The 14,186-nt window shown below is 45.2% G+C and overlaps 1 protein-coding gene across 1 annotated transcript in view; it reads left to right on the top strand.

The window, feature by feature from the left end:
• The window catches only part of eif3hb (eukaryotic translation initiation factor 3, subunit H, b), an 87,371-nt gene that overhangs the window by 48,451 nt on the left and 24,734 nt on the right, over positions 1–14,186 (top strand). Inside the window, exons 3-4 of the mRNA XM_061253754.1 lie at positions 5,980–6,147; positions 9,701–9,800. Of these exons, the coding sequence (XP_061109738.1) occupies positions 5,980–6,147; positions 9,701–9,800 (268 nt within the window). The remainder of the gene's footprint in view (positions 1–5,979; positions 6,148–9,700; positions 9,801–14,186) is intronic.

Raw genomic sequence — 14,186 nt, 5'->3', positions numbered from 1 at the left:
AGCAGACACTGGCTTTTATTAAAGTTTTTTTTGCTCCCCCCCCCCCCCCCCCTATTGTCTGGAACTTTTAAAAATCTATACTTTATGCGCTGTTTAAACTACTCTGATGCCAAGAGACTGTGTCTGTAAACAAGCTATGCATAGCTCCCCTCCCACAGGGATGTCGGTGTGGGTGCGAGTGTGTCAGAGATGAATGATAACGCCTGTGTCAGGAGATTCAAAGTGATATTACTGCTGTGATGGAGAGGCTCCACTAATATTTTGCTATGTCATTGCAGCAATTAAATTCCAGGGGATATAGGAGTGGATATAGGAGCCAAGACCCAAATGTTTATTTACCTCTCGAGTCCCAACATTGTCAGAGAAATTTTAAATCCGTATATGATGCTGATGGTTATGATAACCAGGATTATGATAAATGGGTTTACAGGTAGGAGGTTAGGCCTATTGGTGACATCATTCTTGTTGATTAAACAAACATATAATGTATTGTATAATGTAATGTAACATTCTTAAAAGGCCTTGAAACTAATAAAATTGTAATAATTTAGCTATCTCTTCCCACTTTCTCTCCAAAAATTGCTGTGAATTAGGGATATGTGATGCAAGCTCTGGGGCATCACATATTTTAAGATGAAAGGCAAGGTGCATGCATGAACTGAATCGCCTGCAGGACACATTGTTAGTCTATTTCAGGAAGACCCTTGTAATGGTTCCTGGATATGAAAAATGTAAAGGGAGATTTTCAAAGCTTCTTGGAAATAACCCATAGCACAGCACTCAACTTGCATCCTGAATCCCCTTGATCACATGCAAAGGATTCTGGGATTTCCTAAAATGGTCACCTCGGAGTAAAAATGTCCCTTTCTATTTTTTTTCTTCTTAAAATGCAAATGTCACTGGGAACTGTCAGTTTTCTTTGTTTTCGTTCTGTTTTTCTTTAAGTTGTGTTTTAAAATGTTAAAGTGTTCACTTCAGCCATCAGTCATCTGTTGGAAATCAAACCAGCTCCACCACTGAATTTCAGGTTGGCCAGACCCTCTTTTTCAATTATCATGTTTATTTTATTTGATTTTGTTGGCAGTTCTATCAGGCATGTGTTAGGTTCTGGTTAAGAGGGTGGAGGCAGGGGGAGGGAGAATCTGAACTCAAGTTACATTGGGTGGCTTAGATCACTAGTACAGTATTCTCCTGTGGAAGTAGTACCCAGCCCCTAAATAGAACATACCAGATTTATGCAGTTCTGTTTTGGTCTGTGTATGAGCGTGGTAAGAGTTTGCTTCATAAACACCTGTTTGGTGCCTTAGGCTGGGTTTAACTTGCAAAGGTTTCTGGGGATTGAGTGCTCGAGGTCCTTTTTTCCCCACTTTAGGAAGCTTGGGTAGATGCTTTGAATTACAGATATATCCCTTTACAGCTTTTTATTGAGGTATATTTGTGTATTTCTTTACATTCTACATGCCTGATATCAGAAATAGGTGTGTTGCTTTCCACAGACCCACAAGAGATCTTTTTCTGCCCGTTAGACTCACTGTAATTGAATTGTTGGTCGTTGAATCGGCCTTTGCCCGGAGATAGAGTTGACATTTTAGAAGTCTTGTTTATGAGTTTCAGCGGTATTAATTCTTTAGACCCCCCAAGCTAATTGTGGATCATTTAAGCGCTTTTTAAAATTCTATTTTATCTTTTGCCCTCGCTTCTCATTTCCGCTTGCGGCAGTTTGCGGGCCTTTTTCTTCACAAGGCGATATCAAGCTTGCAAAACGTTATTGTAACGTTATGCCAAATTCATATTTCTTTCATGCAACCCGCCGTTTTATGTCTTAATTTTTTTTTTTTTCCTTTTTGGTGGGTAAAGTTTTCTAGTTCAGAACGTTGGGTAATTACAGCGTGCGATCAGCAAGATGCTCATTATCTTGTTTTTTCTGTTGTCGTTTGAAGTGTTTTGGCGGTTTACGGTTTTTATTTTTTTGTTTTCCCAATGTGCATCTTGTTTGCCCTTGAGAAATCTGGTTTGTGGTCAGATCTGTGCGCTGCGTTGAAGAATGTTTATGCGCTTTTCTTTTTCTTTTTTTTTTCTTTCTGTGGAGGATTGGTACATTCTGAAAGTCATGTTGACAAGGTAGCGGTAGTTTCTCTTCTGAGATTATTATTGCATAAATACCCGAAAGCCTTCCGTGGAACAGAATCGTGGCGTACCTGAAATAAACTTCGCTCTGACACAGGCTGTTTTTCATTAGCCCAGCAGTTGCGTTGAATTTAATTGAGATGACAATAAGGCGGGAAGGAAGGACTACTTCGGGAAGCCAGTTTGTCCCTAACAGTCAAACACCACCCAAACTTTTAATTTATTTATTTTATTTAAACTGGGTAAGTTGACTACGCATGGTCTTTTGCAGCAACGCCCTGTTAATGCCCCCCCAAGTCGAACTTGTCTTTGGACTGTGAGAGGAAACCCACGCACACACAGGGAGAACATGCAAACTCCTTTCTGCTCAGGCCAGGATTTAAACCCAGGACCTTCCTGCTGTGAGTGCTATCCACTGTGCCAACCGGTGAGCATGGAGGCGTTTCTGGGTGGCTGCGTTATTTCCAGCACTGATGATCGCTCTTGCGGGGAGATGTATGCCCGTAGGGGCGTGAAGAGCTCATCCCACGGGTCCCTGTCTCAGCTGTGCAACCGGTCTTTACGCTCTGTGCACTCCGTCCTGAAACGGCGTGTCTTCAATCTGTCTTCGATGAATAATTGTTTTGCCTTATGTCCTCTTTTGAATGGATATGCCAGTGTTTCAGGATTGAGGCCGGGTGAATTTGAGGAAGTGTCGTAAGGGTTGGTAAGTAAAACGTGTAACGCTTTACTTGAATCCCTCCCCATAAGGCTGACAACACTGTCATACGCATGACATATAGTGGTCACAGGATGGCATAACTGATGTCAGGTTATGTCAAAAGATCTAAGACTCTCATACTTTGGTAAACATTTACAGATTAAAAATAAGACACTTTTATATAATTTGACATCAACTGACATAATCTGTTATGCCATTTTGTGATGGCTGTTATGTTAGTTGATGTCAAATTATATAAAAGTGTCATATTTTTAATTGGGAAATGTTTACCAAAGTATGACAGTTTTAGGTCTTTTGACATAACCTGACATCAGTTATGCCATCTTGTGTCTGTCACAGCAACCGACATAATCGGTTATGCCATCTTGTGACAGCTGTTACGTCATGTGTATATGAACGTGTTATTATGGCGAGGGCTTCAAGTAAAGTGTTGCCGAAAAGCGCAAGGTATCCGGATGAAGGCGTAGGAACGGAGTTGGTCGGACAGAGAAGGGCGTTTGTGTTGATTTGCCGGTGTTCACATGATGGCCCTTGCACTGAGAGGACCCTTGTTTTGCGGTGGCGGTCTTTGCCCCCGCATAAGATCCTCCACATGCAGGATTTATGTGTTTATTTTCTCGAGACGTTGTCTGGGTTGGCACAAGCCCGGGCCACGTTAGACGTGCGTGACAGGCGCTGGCCGGACGAGACCGGCTCTTAAAATATCTCCGCCCCGCGGCAGGCTCAAGGCCCGTCTGTGTTTTCGCAGCGGGGGCCTAGGGAATTCTTCGCCAGGGTGCTCCCAGCACAGCCCACAGAGAGAGGCTCAGTCTTCTCGTCCTGTCCCTCCCTCTCCCTCCGGTTGTTCTGCCGCTCCGTCTCCTACCTGCTCACAACGTTCGTCACCCCGGTCGACCTCAGCGCAGTTACGGTCGCTAAATGACAACGAGAACCGTCTCCTGAAGTCCGCTCACTTTTCTTTCTGTCTTTTTGTTTAAACCTTCCTTCCCCGCTTCCCTCCCCTTGTGTAAAACTCAAATTCAGTCTGAGAAGGGATTAGGTCGCTCTTGATGGGGAGATAGGTCTACCGGTTTTCGTTCACAGGGATTCGGTGGGATCTTCCGGCCTGTGTCGTGAGTCTGCTCCTGGCCTTCGGAGAGGCAGGCTTATCTGGGGTCTGAGCCGTGCTTGTTAATTTTTTCCAGTGTATGCCCGTCCAGGGACGACTCTGGGGCGGGGGGTTATTAGCCCCGTTCTCCTCCTCTGCGGTGGGAGTCCCCTTCTCTCAGTCCCAGCTCCCGCATCCTCTCTCCTGCCTCCTCCCGCACCGTCAGCCAGCTTGCCAAGCCAGAGGAGAAGCGGGGCCAGCGTGAAACCAATATTTCTGCTTTTAACACGTACCTCACGCTGCGGGGAACGGACGGCTCGATCCAGAAACTGTGATAAGGAGGCTGAGAGTCAGCGGGGTGGCGGGGGGAGGGGGTGGGAGCCGGTGTTTGTCCGTGTCGATGCAGTCCGGGGAGATACAGATGAAAGGTCCGCGTTCGCCGCGGAACGACTTAATTCCCTCCGGGCTGCAGAGCGAGGTCCCCGCAGGCAGCCCCCGTCTCGTGGGAATTTTGCGCCCCCCCCCGATCGTTAAACCGGCTGAAGTGCGAGTTGCGCTTCCCCTCCCCTGCGTTGGCCATTTTCCCTGCGCTTTCCTGGTCCGTTGCTTAATTTGGACATTTCCTTTCTTCTGTGACCGGCTTGTCCTGGTATCTGTTCTAACCTGGCCCAACCTTTAGCCCTCAGGTCTCACACTCTGGTGGTGTCTGCTGGTTTTTGTGTTGTTCTCAGCACCCGTGATTCATTCCAGTCATTGATTGGCTTAAGAATGCAGATGCCTTCTTGGCCTTAATTGAGAGCTGATTGAAAGGAAACCACAAAAGCCTGCAGATACTGCGGCCCACTGGGTATTCAGTTTAACACCCCTGCTTTAGCCTCCCAATTGAATCTCCATTCTTTTGAGGTGTTTATATTCAAGTTAAGTACTGGTCCTGGGTTCAAATCGCATTTGTTTTGGATTGAAATACTGCATTTGACGAAGCATGCCTGGTGTATTGGAACAAATTAAATCGAAAGTGTAAACCCCGCCCATCTGCTCCTCCTTGCAGCCTCAAATGCACCTGGCAAGCTCAATAGCACAGAAAAGCAAAATGACTACCAGTTGAACCCAGGTCTGTTAAATACCGCACTGAAGTAGGCTTTATCTGGTAGTGGAATCCAATGGGTCCATTTTCAAATGATGGAGGGAAATGGGAATGACGTGCCGATATGATGAAACCCAGGGGCAGTAGTATTGCTCTTTCTAATGAGAGAGGAAGGAGAAGCTCTTAATTAGAAGCATCCATTTCCCGGTCATGGCATGTTCCACATGACTTGGTAAAGGGCAACAAAACACTGCTACTGCTTCTGCAGCTGTTACTACTACCACCATTTTGCATCTTGGAATTTGCCTGGCTATGGTTTTACTGTTGCCTGGATACCATTGTTCCTCATGTGGAACTTATGAATTCATAGAATTCATGCAGGCAACACATCAGTCTGGTAACCTGGTAAGCAATCTGACTAGGCCACAGAAATAAGGACTTTAAAACAAAGGAAGCAATGGGAGTCCATTGGAGATGAGGGGGATGAATATTAGGATTAGCACAAGTGGCAACTAACTTTATCTGCCTCAGTTTTAAATGGGCTAAATGTATGTTTGACAGCATCATATACTTTTTTTCCTTTTGAATTGGCGAGGAAAGGAAAGAATAGGTGGGTCGGTTTTTATTTATTTATTATCATTCTATTTTTTTCTTTCCTCCCCTAAGCCAAATTAGCCAATGGTGTGTGTGTCTTTAAAGGCCCACAAACATTGTGTGTGTATTTGGGCTTTTCACATCATCCTGGAGCTTTTGATTTGTGTTCCATACTGATCCAAGTCTATTTTGGCAGACAAGACCTATGTCACTGCTCTCTGTGAATTTTTTGTGGGTGTTTTCGATACTAAAACCAGGGAACGCTGATGTGCGTGGGCCTTTAAGAAGAGCCTAAGGACGGTTGTCCACGGCTGTTCTCCCGGCTCGTGTAACTGGGTGTTTGTGTGTGTCTCTTTCCCCCTCCAGTTCAGTACCAGATGGAGATGATGCGCAGCCTGCGTCACGTCAACATCGACCACCTGCACGTGGGCTGGTACCAGTCCACTTACTACGGCTCCTTCGTCAGCCGGGCCCTGCTGGACTCCCAGTTCAGCTACCAGCATGCCATCGAGGAGTCGGTGGTGCTTATCTACGGTACGCCCAGCGCCGAAATCTAATCTGCCTGCCCGCTCGTGCGCGGCTAATGAACGACGCTCCGAGGTTTCTGCGGCTTCTGTTCAGTGGGCTTTAACCCCTTTCAGTTCCCCAACCCCGATGTCAAGTGGCTCCGCCCAAGCCGCAAGGGTTGTTGGTTTCGCTTCAGAAAATTGAGAAAGTTCCGGAAAAAGTAGGGGGTCAAAACAATGGTATTGCAGTCACTTCAGTCGGTTGAAAAGTTATGAGGTCAGAAGGGTCAACACCGTTAACCCCCCCCACGTTTCAGAAGGCCCTCCGCCCACAGCTTATTTACTTCTATATTTATGCTTGCGCATCTTTCAGTGTTTTTCTTTTTTCCCGCCCGTCCTTTTTTTCTGGTCTCCACGGTCTGTTGCGCCTCCTCCTCCTACCCCCCCTTCTCTCCGCGGCCCTCCCCCCAGCGCTGGCCCTCCCTCCCTGGGCCAGGCTTGGCAGGTCCCTCTGTGTAAATACCAGCCCGGTGTCTGTCTGGGCCTCTGCAGCAGTCCTCGTCTAGACAGGGTTTCCTTCTCCGCTGTTTATTTTTCTTGCTATCAGAGCCCTGATGTGTACATTTTGGAATGCCTGAGTAGCCGCTTCATTTTTATTCCTTCTTTCCAACTAGTCTTTCCCCAATTCCCCCCCCCCTCCCCTCCCCACCCCACGTCTCTCGCCGCCGGTTCGTGGAACCCGACCAGATGTCAGGGAGAACTGCGCCTCTGGAACCTCGCTTAGTGTGCGACTATACGGTTACGACACGTCGCCCCCCCCGCCCCCCCAACCACCCGAAAGCTCTCCTGCCAGCAACTGCCATTTATATACTCTGATTAAAGGAAGTGGGGGATGGAGGAGGGGTTTGTGCGGGGGTGGGGGGGACGCACACAAAACCTTAACTGTTTTTAGTAGCCACCCCCGCCGTCCCCCCCCCGCCCCGCACAACCCTGTCAGTAAGTTTCCTCTCTCCCACCCTCTCCCCCACACCAGATGTGTGGCGTATCGGAGCTTTAGGTCATTTTCCCCTTTTTTAAAATTCTGCCGCACAAGCTGCAGTGAATATCCGTATCAAACCGGCTCACTGTTCCCTGAGACCATTTTCTTGAAATTTTTTTCTTTTTCTTTTCTTTTTTTTTTTTTGCCTCTGCCCGTCATTCTGGAAATTTCCGAGATCATTGGGGAGGAGGATGTAATGGAGCATATAACCAGGTGCTGTTTGGTCACATTTATACCAACCTGCCCAAATATTTATACCAACACTAGCAGACTCCACTCCATGTCTCAATCCCTCTCTCTCCCTCACACTGATACTCCACTCCCTGTCCTCTACCCTCTCCCTCCCTCACTCTGACACACCCTGTCCTCTACCCTCTCTCTCCCTCACACTGATACAACACACCCTGTCCCCTACCCTCTCCCTCCCTCACACTGACACACCCTGTCCCCTACCCTCTCCCTCCCTCACACTGATACTCCACTCCCTGTCCTCTACTCTCTCTCTCCCTCACACTGACACTCCACTCCCTCTCCCGCCCCCGCACTCAGCCACCAGCCCCCCCTCCCACACGCACACGCACACACGCACACGCACACACACACACACACACACACACACACACACACACACGCACACACTCACTCACGCGCACCCTCCTCCCTGTTCCTACCGCCCCGCACTGACAGATGGTGCCAGCCCTCTTAAAACAGCTCTGACAGGCTTACAGGCACATGTTCCTCGGCCATTTGTCATTCTTAATACAAGCCACTCTGTCAACTGCCCATCAATAACGCGTATGTTGAGTGGGGAAAGGAGCTCCTCGAGCTGAGGGAGGAATGGCAGCGTTTTCAGTTGATTAGAGGAGGCGAAGGCTCCCCCTGTCAGTCCTGCCACCGAAGCCTCTGGACACGCCAGTTGGCTGGCTCCCCTTGGTACGAACCCCGCTCATTTAGCCGAGACCAGGGTTTTCTTCTCGGCTAGCGCACCACACCCTTTACCATACAGATGAAAAAATTCAACTGGACCAGCAAAATCGAGCTTTTGAAATATGCATTTTTCCCCCCTTACATTAAACGGAAAAACCTGTTCCACGTGGTAACATGTAATGGTTGTTGAAAGGTAAATGGCTGGCATTTGTATAGCGGTTGTATCCAAAGCGCTGTACAATTGACGCTTCTCGTACACACATTCACTCACCAACGCCGTGGAAGGCACCAACCAGCTTTTCAGGAGCCGTTATGGGGTCGGGTGAATTGCTCAGGGACTCCTCAACAGACCCAGGGTGGGATCAAACCGGCAACCCTCTGCCTGAGCCAATGTCGCTCCGGTTGAATGTAATACAAGGCCCCAAACATGAGTTTAAGAATTAGATAGTATGTGCTAATTCTGTGGTTGTGGGCGTGTCTGCTTGTGCCTGTAAAGGAATGGAGGAATTTGTCACATGTTTGATTGCCTCTGACAAATGAGCCAGTGTTGTGCTAATGCGACAGTCAGAAGTCACTTGGGTGTATCACAGCGAATCACGAATGACGAATTAATCAAACGGACAGAAAAAAAAAAACGAAGCGTTACCCGGACCCCGAATCTGCGCGAGCTACGTTTATCTCAAAGCGAACAAGATAAGTGATGAGCCGTTTTAGGTTGGGAATACGTTTTTTTTCAAAGGCGGCTCTCGACTAAAGATTTACTGCGTCGGGCTGCACACAGCCAGCTTAGTCTGTTGTCTCTTTTAATCGTAACATCTTTCACGTCATTTTAGCAATCCGTCTCCTTGGATAACATGTTGACTTTTGACCTTTACATCATTTCGAGTTCCTTGTGACTCCAGGAGTGGAATGATACAACGGAGGAAGCCTCCTTTATTGTACACTGTTCCGGGGTGACAGATAGCATTTAAAGACAAGAAAGAGAGGAAATGTGTCGGAAATTTAAGAATCGTTTCCGTATGTGTCAGTAGGCGCGCGTGATTGACAGTTCTGCTGAGCTTCGCTGGAAGGTTAATAAAGCCTTTTAGACAGAAAATGTCTTCTTTCTGACAGCAGAATTAATCCACTACGACTGACTTATAAAATCTTCCGGCGCTTTCCGTATGGTTACATCTACATGTACCCATAAAGGCCCACAGACTCACATTTAGCTTTTATTCATGCATTGTATTTGGGTCTCGGAAAAAGCTTGCAGCACGTTTTTTTTTTTTTTCCTCCACTGTATTGAAGCGTCTAGTAGGAAGAGCCGTGACATTGATTGACAGTTTAACGGCTCGCTGCACTTTCCGCCCAAACCTGACGGTTTTTGAGGCAGACGAGAAGCCGTAGACACGGTTAACATGGCTCCCACATGGACATGAAGCAGATTGAGAGGGCATCTCTGCTAGAGGTCCTTAACAAGGGCCCAGGTTGGCCCCGAGTGCACCAGCCATGTGTAAAATCAAATAAAACGCCTACAATAGCAGCTGAAATAAAGAGACTTGTGAACACAGGTAACGGTTGAGCTGATATGTGACTGTCTCATCTCTGCTGTTTTCTCACCTCTCTTGCTCAGACCCAATCAAGACTGCACAGGGTTCCCTGTGCCTGAAGGCTTACAGACTGACACCGAAACTGATGGAGATCTGCAAGGAAAAGGACTTCTCGCCTGAGGGGTAGGAAGACTGCACCTCCCGTGACTACCACACCGACTCCTCTCACAAGGCAGTGTTCTCTTCTCCTTGTTCTATATTGGGTGTGTCACTGCATACCTTTATCTGAGCAGGGAATATACTATTTTTAAGTTTATCATCAATCATAGAGGTCTGCCTTACTGGTCCAGGAGACTCGCAGATAAAAACAAAAGCTAGCAAGCCCTTCAGCTTTCCAGAACATGGTTGAAGCTACTTGACATAGATAATCGAATACACGTTTTATTTTGTGTAGCATTACCGAAAATAATGATTGAAGTTAGCCCTTCTTGTAGAAGTTAGAGCATATATGCACTTAGAACAAAAACTATTTTCTCTGTGCTGGCGGCTCTTTGTTGGTTGGAAAGTTTGACGGTGGTTATGATGGAAAATGATAGCAGTGATGTGATTCTTCCGTCTCAAGATGGAAATCCGTGTTTTCACACCTGAATCGATGACCCACGTGAAACTTGGAAAGGCGTAACATTCAGCTAATGATGATGATCATAATAGTAATAATTAGCGCTAATTAACTGCTTAGTAGCTGCAGAACGTTGTTGTTTCTCTAACATTATCATCAAGAAAACCCGCTCTCTCCGGACTCCTTTCCAGTTTCTAATTGGTTAACACCAGGTGTCAAGCATGCTGCCCACAAAAACTGTGTCAAACTCAAAATTTTTAGCACCAACAGAGAACATAACGGGTAAGATTTTCTTTTGATCCGAAATTGTAAGGCTAATAGCTAACATTAACAGTAGCCTAATGTAATATTTCAGGGATGTGATTCTTGAGACGGAAATACATATTTCCGACCCTGATCAATGACTCTCATAAATCGTGGAGGTTACTTACTGTGTATTAATTTCCTCTCCCACTCAAGTAATGCTTCACTTTGCCGTTCACTCCCGTGTTTTGACTTCCTCTGCTCTGATCTTCGTATTTCTGCTGAAACCCATCTAACTTTATTCACTCCTTGAACCAAGAGAAATGACTTGTTTTAATCTCAGGCGCATAACTATTATTTCTAAACCTACCTTTGTTTTCTTCCTCTCAAATATATCGAAATGACTGAATAAAACATGCATTTGAAAACCACGCATACATTCCGATCAAGCCATAATTTAATTTTGTTATGAAGATGTTTCAGGAAGTGAAGGTAAAAGCACTCTTTCTGCAGATTAGGTTTTATGTTTCCATACAGCACGACATGAAACACCACCTTATTGAACACAAGAACAATTACTTGTACGTCGCTCTGGATAACAGCAAATTACTATAAGGAAATGTCATATAATGTAAGAATATTGCGATTCAAATAGGTTACACTTGTTTTTATTGTTGTAATAAAATACAAACATTGTGTGCTATTTGTATATTATAGATCCGCTATATTTCCCATTATAACTACTTGAATATAACTAATGTAACCAATTTCCACCTGGCACTTTGCTGATATATTTTATTTACAGTGCTCTCTGTTAATGTGCAATTATTGAACTGCTAGGTAACATGGACTCATTGTTGGGCAACTGCATAAAAAATAATCCAATATTTGTTACACTGTTTATGCAGATATTGTGAGTACGATGATGTGAATGTTACCGGATTCTTTTCTCAGTCTTTATAATATAATATGTTATATGTTATTATGTTATAATGTAACAAATATAAATACACAAAGTTACATGGTTACGACTAATATACCATCTCATATTCAACTCATATTTTTAGAATACCAGATTTACCCAATTGGTGAAAGTTATTACTACTATAACTTTGTGTACCTGCATGTAGATACAAATGCCGGGACTGGCAGCCCATGATATTCACGTGTCAATTCTGAACACCTCTCGCTAAATGTTTTGATCTCCAATGGAAACAAAAAAAACAAACAGTAAAGTGAAATGCTAATGTGCTTTGGGTTGTTATAGCATAGTTGAGGTCTACTAAACTTAGAACAAATCACTTCATTATATGATTGTCTCACACCTTCAAATCAAAAAACTCTTCCAAAAATGCTAATTGTTAGCACCCCCCCAATCTGGCAATAATTATACAAAAACATACATTGTCACGTGGGAAATGGTTTTACAAACTGCTCTGAAATATTGCAGTTTGACCCCAAAATATGCATACTTCCATGAAAATTGCCATTGTTTTACTTGGATCAGAATGGAACAAAATCAAAAGCTCTGGGATGATACGAATATCTGAAAAACAGGAAAAATATGCATGTGGAACAGATTGTACTTAATTCCTCCTCCAAACTGGAGAAGCTAAAACACATACGGAGGGAACCCACTGCACACTGTATCAACACGACAACGTGACTTTGCAGAAAAACCCCCGGCTTTCAATTAAACTGAGGGTCGGCGTGTACTTGGAGATGATTGTGGTGATGAGCCTGGTGGTTTAGCTCCAGGAGGTGGGTCTCTGGGCGGTAGTATCAGGGAATGCGCTGATAGACGTGAATATTTTTCTTCCTCAGTCTGTTTACGCCGTCTGATTATTATTCTCCGCGGTTCACTCGCACGTCCTGCTCATTCGACCTGATGATTTTGTTGTCTGCCTCCTTTGCGCAGGGAAATCTCATTACATTTTTGGCTGTTTTATCAATATATTTATACTAATTGTATTTTGAATATGCGATTTGCCGTGCTTTTATAATGGAGTGTGTGCAGTGCATTTGGATTCCGGTAAATTGTGTTGTCATGGTTTCATGTCCTTCCGTACCCACCCGCTTGGCAGGCCGGACAAATATAGTTTTTCGCAATTGCATGAAATGGTCTGTCTTTTGGACAGCTAACATGAAAAAAAACAGAAAAACTGCTTCAGTCTTGTTGTATTTGGTTATTAAAACATCTATGCTTGTGGAATGACAGCCTATTTAAATAAATTAGGCTGACAGGGTGGCCAGGTGGTGCAGCCAGCAAAGGAATCAGGTGTAGGTTTTGCGCGCGCTGGATCGTTTGCCGGCAGGTGACGGGGTGCCCCAGGGACATAGTTAGCTGCGTCCCCACAGAGCGAACCGTCGAGCCGGGTTTTTCCTCTCCCTCATCACTGACTGGCATTGCAGCACTGCATAAACTCTGCTTGAAACAAAATGGCCTCCCTGCTCCGGGTGTGTTACTTTGCCTAGTAACTAATCACAACAAACCCAAGTGGGGGGGGGGGGGGGGGGGAGAAGTGTTGGCTTGCTTTGCTGGCGCTGCTTGCGGGCGAGTGCTAGTTTCTGGTCTTAAGGACCGCAGTGGATGTTGTCGTTGAGTCCCGCTAGGATCGGGAATTGGCAATGACTAAAAAAGAAAAAAAGAAAATGGGGAACGGGGAAAAATACGAGCAAAAGCCTTAAGTAATGCAAGGAATTATTCCATACTTTTCAACCCCAATTCCTGAATGGTTTATATCACTGAGGTACGGCCGTATATTTTTTCCATTTAGGATACTAAACCGTTTCCTTGCTGATAGAAGGCTTGTAATTGGACATGATTTAACTCCGTTCCCAACATGTCCTGCTGGCTGCATCGGCTTGTAAGGCCATGGAAAAATAGAAAAAGGAATTTGCTCTCAGTGAGCTGACTGCTAATTGGAATTGTGCAATGTAGGGTCTACACAGATATTGATGTGCCGTTCTTTACAGATTCAAGGTGTGAAATCAGGGACATTTTTCATACCTTTCTTCACACCCAAGTAAATGCATCGGGAAGATTATAATTTGAATGCCACTGAGAAGCAACTCGCCCACGTATAGAATTTGGATTGCCTTGTAGGCCTCTAGTTTGAATGGATTTTGTAGATAAAGGTGTATATCCAACAATGCCGGACTCCTTGAATTCTTGTGCGCATTGCTTGTGTTTCCTTGCATGTAATTGCATTTAGTTTCTCTAATTCATTCGGCTGGGTGTCATGTTTAAGTGCTTTTGTATACCTGTAATTAGTAAAATGGATACATATCATTATATAAAGTCTTACCAGTACAAGTAGGCTGAAGTTTAGCCTTTTTATTTTATCCTTCACTTGGATGTGCATATAGCCTTGGTGGTTGATAATAAATAATCTTTCTGAGCTGTCACTGCACTGGAAACGTGTTTTGACCATGGCTAACTCGGTTAATTGCCGGGTGCATTCATGTAGCACTGCCAAAGAACCGCTATTGTCTTTTCTAAAGCTCTAAAGGATAGTGGCGGGGCGGCCTGTAGCGTAGTGGTTAACACAAGGTCAGTGGTTCTAATCCCGGTGTAGCCACAATAAGATCCGCACAGCCGTTGGGCCCTTGAGCAAGACCCTTAACCCTGCATTGCTCCAGGGGAGGATTGTCTCCTGCTTAGTCTTATCAACTGTACGTCGCTCTGGATAAGAGTGTCTGCCAAA

The sequence above is a fragment of the Conger conger genome, chromosome 9 (genome assembly GCF_963514075.1).
Source record: "Conger conger chromosome 9, fConCon1.1, whole genome shotgun sequence".
NCBI lineage: Eukaryota > Metazoa > Chordata > Actinopteri > Anguilliformes > Congridae > Conger > Conger conger.
Note: the sequence above shows the minus strand (reverse complement) of the source record. Positions and strands in the feature narration are given on the sequence as shown.